At 41.5% G+C, this 9,861-nt stretch overlaps 1 protein-coding gene across 2 annotated transcripts in view; it reads right to left on the bottom strand.

The window, feature by feature from the left end:
- Window positions 1–735: 735 nt before the first annotated feature.
- Window positions 736–9,861, bottom strand: part of zic4 (zic family member 4) — a 98,050-nt gene continuing 88,924 nt past the window's right edge. Inside the window, exons 1-2 of one of the 2 annotated variants that reach the window (XM_062521742.1) lie at window positions 4,138–5,508; window positions 736–1,894 (exon numbers count right to left, since the gene is read on the bottom strand). In XM_062521742.1, the coding sequence (XP_062377726.1) occupies window positions 1,458–1,894; window positions 4,138–5,287 (1,587 nt within the window). In that variant the 5' untranslated portion in view covers window positions 5,288–5,508 and the 3' untranslated portion in view covers window positions 736–1,457. Of the gene's footprint in view, window positions 1,895–4,137; window positions 5,509–9,861 lie in introns of those variants that run through there. The other variant, XR_009936423.1, reaches the window with a different exon arrangement.

Below are 9,861 nucleotides of genomic sequence, written 5' to 3'. Positions count from 1 at the left end.
TTGCTTCTTCTTGTGAATAAAAACATATATTATCATTTCCTACCCCATGGGCGGGCAAATATTACACTCCTCACAATAGGCTTTGGAGATCTCCGCTTCGGCCCCACGTTATTTGAGTTTGACTCAGCTACCGCTATAGAAATCCTAACTCACCATGAAGATTCACCGTCGTGAAGAAATGGCTCTTTGTATAAAAAGAACTTTGAAGTCAGGATGGGAATATGCAAGCCTTTCATCAAATGCTGCCCACATAACCCCTGCATGAAAGCCAGTGTAGGCCGGCTATAAAGAAAAAAAAATGTTGGGTGTAAAGAAAAATAGTCACAAAGGAGCGGAGTAAGACGTAGCACAATCAGTATTGTCAACTTGTAGCCTGTTTGAGGAGGACTGGGTGCGTTCTGGGGCAAGCATGTGAGGATTTTTCGGCAATGAAAAAATACGGAAAGTGCACATTTGCGCATTCCCATTTTAAAAAGACAGCAAATTGGGGACTTCAAAGTATGACAAAAGTATTCGTAAAGTTGTAGAAGTACTGTAGGCCTACGCCCACGACTAGTTGAAATGGAGGGAGAGTAGGCCTATGGGCTACACGAGAAAAAAATGCGTTCTCGTCCCTTCCAACATAACCTTTTCATTTAATTTTAGAAAAGTATTTTCCTGTACCACAAGCAAAATGTCATAGGCCTACAATTCATCAAGCTTGATTCGAACTTTGGGAAGCAGTCTCCATTTCAATTTATAATACACAATTTATTCAAAATACTGACAAATTACAAGGCAGTTTGATACACATGTTGAGTCCCCTCTTGTCGATTGAATTGTCATAAAATGTATTATTAACAAACCTTAACAAGTATTACAAAACCACAAAATGCCAACATTGACCAATGACTGCAATACTTTTGAATGTTATGTCTGTCATAGCAAATACAGTAACAACGCTTAGGTCAATAGTTCCGATAAAGCACAAATGAAGGAAATAATTCGTTATGAAATTTAAACAATTTCAAATATTAATTTTATACAAACAATAGTAGCAAAATTTCAAAATAGCTGAAAGACTGAACCATACAAAATTACCGTTAACACGTACACATTAAAACGTTGCAATATACAAATTTACATTTTGTTCTATTGAAACACTTTGGTTCGATATTACAAAAATGTCCAAGTCAGATTCAAAAATAAATTAAAAAGATATTGATGTTTAAACTGAATTTACAAAATAATACAGCCACATGCTTACGAGTAACCATTACATTGTATAAGAGATTAACACTCATGATAGCTGGTTATTTCAATTGGAGGATTGGCAGTGTCATTGTTTGTCGATATGCCAGTGCATTTAGACAAGTAGGGCCTAGGATGATATCTTGGAAAATGAACTTTATCCCCCCAAAATAATTGCGAATCCAATGCATTTTCCATTCATAATTATTATTGTACTCTAACTGTTGTTAGAATGTGTCCCTGCATGGCGGATTCCTGTATTGTGGCCTCTCTGAAGGGTCAGGTGTGGAGGAACCGCTGGGAGGGGTCTGAGAGCCGCTGGCACCTGAACTGTGACAAACGTACCACTCGCTTAGATTCGCGGGCTGAGACGCGGAGAGGGGTTCGGACAGTGAGGAGGGAGCTGGCTCACGGCCCAAGTCTGATGAGGGTGAAACGAGAGATGGAGTCGATGATTCGTAACCAGAACTCGGAGGTGGAGACTTGCAGTGCACTTTCATGTGTTTTCGCAAAGAGCTGGGGTGCGTGTAGGATTTGTCACAACCTCTCACTTTGCAGTTGTAGGGCTTATCGCTGGTGTGCACGTGGGAGTGCTTCTTCCGGTCACTGCTGTTGGCGAAGCGTCTGTCACATCCGTCAAACTCACATTTAAAGGGCTTCTCGCCTGGGATGAGAGGAAAGAAGTCGAAATACGATTTATAAACAGCACCAATGATACAATCAGTGACAAAAAATGAGTGCATGAAAGAGTTTTTATAGATTTGATCGATGGCAATATAGGTCAATACAGTTGACGACTTATCCTGCATATAGCCTAGGCCTAGTTAGCCAGTTAACAAAATCCAAATGCGTTTTGGTACCCAAAGCAGACACAGACTGGAGACAATACTGTTGCGCGGTTTATACAATTTATTTAATCAAACACCAGCATAATTTAAACGAACATTACGCCGTTTACCATAGCCATGGCACATGCTGATTATTTTGGCAATGAATATTTAATCGTGGTGTAGTCCAAAAGCACCATTTGGAGGAGTAAAGTCATAGGTGTTAGTAGTGGGCTATACGACTATTCTCTCTCGGGCGTGTAGTAATCACGGACAGGTTAAATGATGTACCAAATAAATTAGCCTATATTCAAATCACAGGATGCTGATTTCGGCGAAGATAGGCGTGCGCCATGTCCTTGTGAGAATATGTAATTGCTGCTGTCTAATTACACTTGTGTGCTGAATATCAATTTAACCTTCAGCTGCTGGCTTGCTTGCTAGAGCCAATCAGGAATATTATTGTACAACAAGCAAGAAACGAGAAGGAGCCCCTTGGGAAACCACAGCCATAACCAAAGATTTGAATTGGCCTGCAAAACAACCCCTCTGCCCTGGGGAGCCAACACATCATGATATAATTGGAGCAAAAATGTCCATGTGGTATCAAGCCATCTCCTGATAAAATCCAGGGAATCACAGAACAACTTATTCTCCCAAGTTCTCTGAGAGGCAGTAAAACAGCAAAGTATGGCGTACGCAGTTAATGGTGTAGTAAATAATGCGAAGAGTTTGAACACAAGCTTCAGCACACATGCATGTTCACACACAAGGGCAAGCTAGGCCCAATCAAGGTGTGCAAATGCTTATTGGCCAAGTCTACACTGGGAAATGTCCAAATAATGTTGAAGTCATACATAAATCACAGAGCAGCATCAGTTGGCGAGGTAAATGGACCGCAGGCAACCGAATGCGCTCAAATAGCCTTGCAACCTCCCATTGGCGGTGGTGCCTAATATTGTTTCGTCGTGTCATCGACTTGTTGCATGCTACGCCACACTCCTTGATGAGCCACAACAACTCCACAGCGCAGATATCTCGGAAAGTGTCATCAGTTTGACATTTGTGTGGGCCATCTGTGTGATTTTGACGGATTTGACTGTCACTATACCCTATAATCGTTTTGCTCACCAGACAACGAAGTAACTTTTACTGCTTAAACAACCAACTCAAATGTTATAGTAAACATAACCAGGTCTTAACTTCTATGACAAAGTGGCATGCACTCTACATAATTATTTAATTAGTGAGGCTCGACAGAATGTTAATATATGCTCATGCAGAAAATGCATACCACAAAAGATTCGCCATGCACGTCCTGAACACACAACAAAATAGCAACAAGTAGCCATCAACAGTACTAGTCAGCCACACCAAAACAGCAGACTATAAGGCATACTACAGCACACTTTCGGAACCAGAACCTAGGTGTTTACGTACAGAGAGATAACTGTATTTTACCCACTGCCATAGCTTTTACAGAAACCATCACAGGTCACAAAGAGGACTAGCCCACTGTTTTGATTTGAAGTGACTCAAGCTGTTAAACGGAGACACCAAAACCGCTGAATTGTAGCTTTGCATTGCCTAACTTTCTACACAAGTAGTCTGTGCACAAGCACAATACAGTCACTGCAGCTAGAGCAAGGTAAGGAAAATATATTTGCTGAGTTCTATTTCTTACTTCAAGCACAAGAAGCCCAATTGTGAGCAGAGATGTAAAAAGTAGCCCAGTCGTACATTCTTCTGTGATTGTGTAACGATTGAACATTTACCAGAGGACTATATTTTCAAGCATAAAACTAATGGCATATTTAAATCACTTCTGTAATTGTAACACCTCGCCTGTGTATATTTGAAATCATCAAGCTGTCCAACCATATAGACTATCTTAGAATCGTTTAGTGGCTATTTGAAGTTTCCCTGAAGCCATCTTAGTTTCATTTGTTAAGTTCAAAATAAAAAGTCTAGGCCTGCATATTCGTAGGCACATTGAGCAAACTTGAAGACAGTGCCAATCGAAAATAAAATTACATGTGCACGTCTAGAATTGCAGCGTAATAGAAGTTAAACCACTGACCTGTGTGAGTTCTTTTGTGAATTTTAAGATTTTCCGATCTTGCGAATACTTTTCCACAACCGGGGAATGGACACGGGAATGGTTTTTCTCCGGTGTGTACTCTGATATGATTTACAAGTTTGTACTTGGCTTTAAAAGGCTTTCCTTCTCGAGGACACTCTTCCCAAAAACATATGTGATTTGCTTGCTCTGGTCCCCCGACGTGCTCCACTGTCACATGTGTCACCAGTTCATGCATGGTGCTGTAAGTTTTGGAGCACAGTTTTTTCACCGAGTGTTCCGGTTCCAGCCATTTGCAGATCAGTTCTTGCTTAATCGGTTGCCTCATGTACCGAAAAAAGGCTCCTGGTCCGTGGTGGTGGTGAGCGCTGAGGTTCATGTTCAGATTGAGACCACCGTAGCTGTGCAGAGGCGATGCAGCAAATGGGTCTGTCCTGGAGCTTGCCACTTGACTCAAGTGATCAGATCTAACGTACATTTCTCCAGGTATTCCTAACCGTATTTGTCCGTTCAGTGCTTGGCCACCTGGAGCTCCGTTAGAAGGCTGTTCGTGATGAAGTCCGGGGAAGAGGGTATGGTTCGCAGCATCGGGGTGATGACCATAGTGTCCCGGATAGCTACCTGTTGTTGAGACAAACATTCCGTGGTGAGAGGCTGTACCAGTAGGCTGGTCGGTCAGCACTGGCATGGCTTGAGCTGTCAGATCTCGTCGTATGAGGAAATCCCTACCTGCGGATAATGCCTGGGCCGTATGAGACATAGAGTATGGGACCGTCGCCGCCTGCACCGGGCCAAAAGCTCCCGTTTGACTGGAGACCACTTCACTGTGGCCTGCAATATGATGATTGTGGTGATGGTGGTGGGGATAATGATGGGCTGGGCTGATTTTGAGGGCCGCGGAGTGCCCCATGTGTTCTGGCCCGAATGGACTCGGCCCCAGGCGGGGTTCCGCAGTAATCTCCCCAGGGTGCGCGTGAGCCATTGAGTGTGGATGGCTGCTGAACCCCGGGAAGCCTGTCACGCTCTGAGGGGTATGGTGGTGATGATGGTGATGGTGGTGAGCCCCTGCCAAGTCAACTAATCTCAGCGCTGTGTTCCGTTTGGAAAACGTAGGGTCCATCACAGGGCTTCCCAAAGCATCCACGCTCATTACTCCTAATTTTAGAATAACTTTGACAGCAGGCAAAATAATAATGATGATGACAAATATATTTTAATCGCAAGGAAAAAAATACAAAAAAATAAAACTCTAAAGTTCAGAGTCTATCTCAGTGCCTACATTGAATCCCATTCGGTTGAGAGGCAGCAGCAGGACGCTTTGATATACTGAATAGAGATTCATGGTAGGCTGTGCAGCCCGTGGAGCTAAACAATCACCCTGCGCTCTAATTGGTCAGCTCTCGGTGATTGACGTCACTTGTGACAGTTTCCAATGTGAAGAAAAATGCTTTAGTGACAGCAAGCAGTTAGAGCGCCTGCGCCGTGCCTTAGGCGACACTTGAAAAAAAATAAATATTGTTGTTATGCAAAGGTTAGGCTACTGTACTTTCCACTCTAATCGCCAAAGTTAAATCCATTCAAAAAGCTGTTGTACAATTATTACGACGGATAAGTAAAAAATACGAAATAGCTAGTGACAGCAAAGTCTTCATTGCTAAGACGTCACGAACCAGGTTCTAAGTTCCCTAACTGAAATATTAAACTACATTTGCATCACGTTTCATCTACAAAACATTTGTATAGAATGCCGATCAAGAGGAATTAATCTTCACCCACTTCGTCGGTTTTACGCATAGCACTGGACGGTGCCATTCCGTAAGTTCACGCAACTGGAAAGAATAGTGGGTGCATTCGCATAGGCTAAATAAAAACGGAAGGGTAAAAACTGTATATTTTACATGACAGTCCGCGCTTCTTTATTCTGTCCTCTGAACGGTGTTTCTTCCACGTCGTCATGGAATCTGTTCCTCTGGATTTGTGAAGGGAAGGCACCGAGCATTGCTGTAATGCAAGGAACCTGGTATTCTAGTTTGGGGGTTATTTTGCCCTCGACTTCGGTCAGCCCCAGCTCGCAAGTGACCGTGGATCAGCAAAGCAGGAGGAGGCGCTTAATAACGACGAAGCCCGCGCACGCACAGGCAGCAGCTGAGACAAACCAGACAAAACCCTAAAGTGACTAGAATGCGCAACTTTGTAAAGCAAACCAATATATACACACATATATATATTCGCTGGTGAAAATAGCCGATAAATAAGGAAACTTTTCCGTAGTTTCCATCGCGATTCAGTTACTCACATATTGTGCAATCGGTCATATAATTCTACAAGACATTTCACACATTGCATAAACCTTGGAGATGTGAACTTTTGGCACAATGAAAAATCCAAATTCTCTCCGCTGCTCAGCTAGATTCTTCAGCGTGAATTCTCACATAGGGCCTGCTAAAAACATCACTGTTCGTTCCTGCGAGATTAAGCTGAAACTATTTGAAGGACATCTGAAGCATACAAATAGAACAGTTCTGTCCAAACTCGAGATATGTTTCCATAAAGGATTTACAGAGTATTAACCTCACCCTTATCAAATGATCATCAATATCAATTGGGAAATATGATTACACAACTTCAGTTGGTTTTGTATTGACAGATATAATTAGTCGCCTTTGTAAATAATAATGAAATTATAGAAATCCCCACTTAAAACAGTGACCTATGTCCATCTGATTCCGTTGACGTTTAGATGAACTTCAAAACTTGATTTCAAAATTTCCGGAAAAACATAGATATTTTTCAAAAAACTTTCTGGACCGAGTTTTGCACAGGCTTTTTATTGAAGAAATGCGACCTGGTGCCATAAGATCCAAGCAACATCATATTGCAATATAATCCTTCTCCATTTCACATTCAACAAAACCACGAATGAAATAGAGGGCCGTACTCCAAAATCTATGATAACCATAGAATATTCTTACCTTGATCATGAATGCTTGGGACGTTTATCTTAATCAAATCAGCCGGAGTCAAATATGAATTGTTATGTGAGCTGACCCAAAAAGAGGTTAAACAGTTGCCATCAGATTCATGTCAAATATCACATGTAAAATCTTCGTGGCCATTGGGCATATTAGCCTGTACAAGTGGCCAGTCAATCAGTGATTCATTCGCCTCCAGGAGCGATGGGTAGTTCTGAGGCAGTAAGATCTTAATTTATTTTGACAGAGTGTCACGCCAATATTTCCTAACCTTTTAGCCACTACCATAGTACCGAAGTACGAAGGTCTCTTGAGTTCTGCAGTCTGCAGTTCTCCATATAGACAACATTTGGAAATGTTAAATCTAGCGATGACAGTGTTGCAAAAACGGTCAAAATGAAATTTTAAATAGGAGTTTACAATGTTCCTTGTAAGAATTCAAAAGTGCTTGGCTGGCTAATCAGCATAGACTAGGCTACAACAGACTAGGTTTCAGCCCAGGCCCATACAGAAACAAGTAAACCGTATCTTATGCAGGTGCCATGGTTCCGAGGCAATGCAAAGTCAAAACGATAAAAAAAAAGTTTTATTTGGAAACTTCTCAAATTCTCATCAATATGACAGCGTGAATGAAACAACAAACACACATGCAGTAATGGACTATATTTCAAAGCACGACCTTTGACATATCACCATAAAGGACATTGTGTTTCGCTCTGAAGTAATCGACAAGTCAAATACATTCAGCCCCAAAACTACTAGGTCTACGTTTGACAGTGAAAATAAATGTCGTGGTGTAGCCACAATCAGTAGACTACATTTATTCTCAAATGTGCATGTTGCACTCACTTGTTAAAAATCAATGTCTGTAAAACAGAATGTGTTGATATCCTCACCAAAATTGATCTGTCAAAGGCCTCTGATGACAACACCACGCCAAACACGTCAGATGTAAGTAAACATTATATGAACTATGACAGATACTGAGGGAGATTATTACTGAGCAGAGATTGTCCCCGCTCATAGCGTCATTCTTTAGGCATGTCCTACACGAGGCTAGACACATGAACACTTGGAAGAGTTTTGTGATGCTATCGGGCTAAGGATAGACGCTATGAATGAGTACAAGAACAAGAAATGGAGAAAGATTATACGCAGACAAAATGTGCAATGCGTTCATGACAGCATTGCGTCTTCCTTGACCTCAACACTTTCGACAAAACAGCACAATTAGTCACCAAGCGCAAGTAGTCAATTTCGTGATCAATTGATCATATACGAGTTAATTATTCTGTAGTCAACTTAAGCGCATGTGTGCGCACGGCGCAACATGTTTTTACAACATAAGAACAAAAGTTAATGTAGATGCATGTCGAAGGCCTGGTATATAACCTGTAGCCTACACGTCTAATCCATCAATTGCAATTCAACAGTTACCTCTTTAACTCTTTAGTGTTTTTCTCATTCTGAGTTTAAGGATCTGTACACGTGTACGTACCGTTTCCACCTGTTGGCGTCTTCCAGATTTTTTTTCCACATATAACTTCTTAAAAACCTGCAACTAACTAGAATGTTACACAAAGGACTCCAATCTATGGCTTTCGCTCTCTCAGCAAAGAGTTTAGAAATGTAGCAGAAGCCAGCAGACTGGATGATGTTTTAATGGCTCATATGGCACGGCTGTGCGTGCGGCTTTGAACTCCAGCCGCCGGAGTTTCCTGCAGAGAGCGCCGCAAATCCCACTTGATAACTTCGACAACCCACAACTTTTTATATGATACGAATTTGATGTATGTGATGTGTTACACTTAGTCAGCAGTTGACACTGCATTTTCTACAGGTTACTAGTACAATTGAGTCATTATCATAATGTTTGCTGCCTATGTATGTAATATATGTATGAATGTGTGTGTGTGTGTGTGTGTGTGTGTGTGTGTGTGTGTGTGTGTGTGTGTGTGTGTGTGTGTGTGTGTGTGTGTGTGTGTGTGTGTGTGTGTATGTGTGTATGCAAGTAGAGGATACACGACCATGAGAGAGATCTTTCATCCACTAGATGAGGCTCATGTCCGATGACGCAGCAGAGAAAATGTAAAAAAAATATCAATTCACTAATAGGCCTTGGTAACGACTGCATTAGTTTCGTGCCCTGGACACCTCTATAAGTTTGCATAAACTGTCACAGTGGAAAGATAAATGTTAAGGACAGCTGTAACGTCTCAAAATTCATGCGGATGAGTAGAATACGCTGACAGAAGTTGCAACATTGTAGTAGGTTATTGTAGCTCTTCAATATTAGTGACACACGGTTTACCAATAGGGATAATCTGCCAATTAAACGGTTAAAACTACAAAATGGTGGCGATGGATAGCTTTAAAGTCAAATTCTACTGACGAATGACCAATGGCCCTTGACAAGGCTCACTGCCAAGCATCCTAGGTCGGCCAGGAAGAATTAGAGATTTTTTTATTACCAGTGGATCTTTTCTTAGGAACTGATTTTCTGGTTTTCAAAAGGAGAACAGAGGCGGATCCACATCTCTCGTCTTAATGTGCCATCATACAGTTGATACATTTAAGGAAATAGGCTATCAAATAGCCTATCAAAAATGATATTCATAGAAAACATTGCTGCCTTGTATCAGCTGTAGATAATTCTACCCACAGAAAGGGATTCAAATGTAGCCAGTGTTTTCACAGAGTAGGCTACATCAATAAGCATACTTATTTTCACCCAAAAAAACTCAGTAATATT

The sequence above is a fragment of the Sardina pilchardus genome, chromosome 19 (assembly GCF_963854185.1).
Source record: "Sardina pilchardus chromosome 19, fSarPil1.1, whole genome shotgun sequence".
NCBI lineage: Eukaryota > Metazoa > Chordata > Actinopteri > Clupeiformes > Clupeidae > Sardina > Sardina pilchardus.
This window is presented reverse-complemented; position numbering and strand designations above follow the sequence as displayed.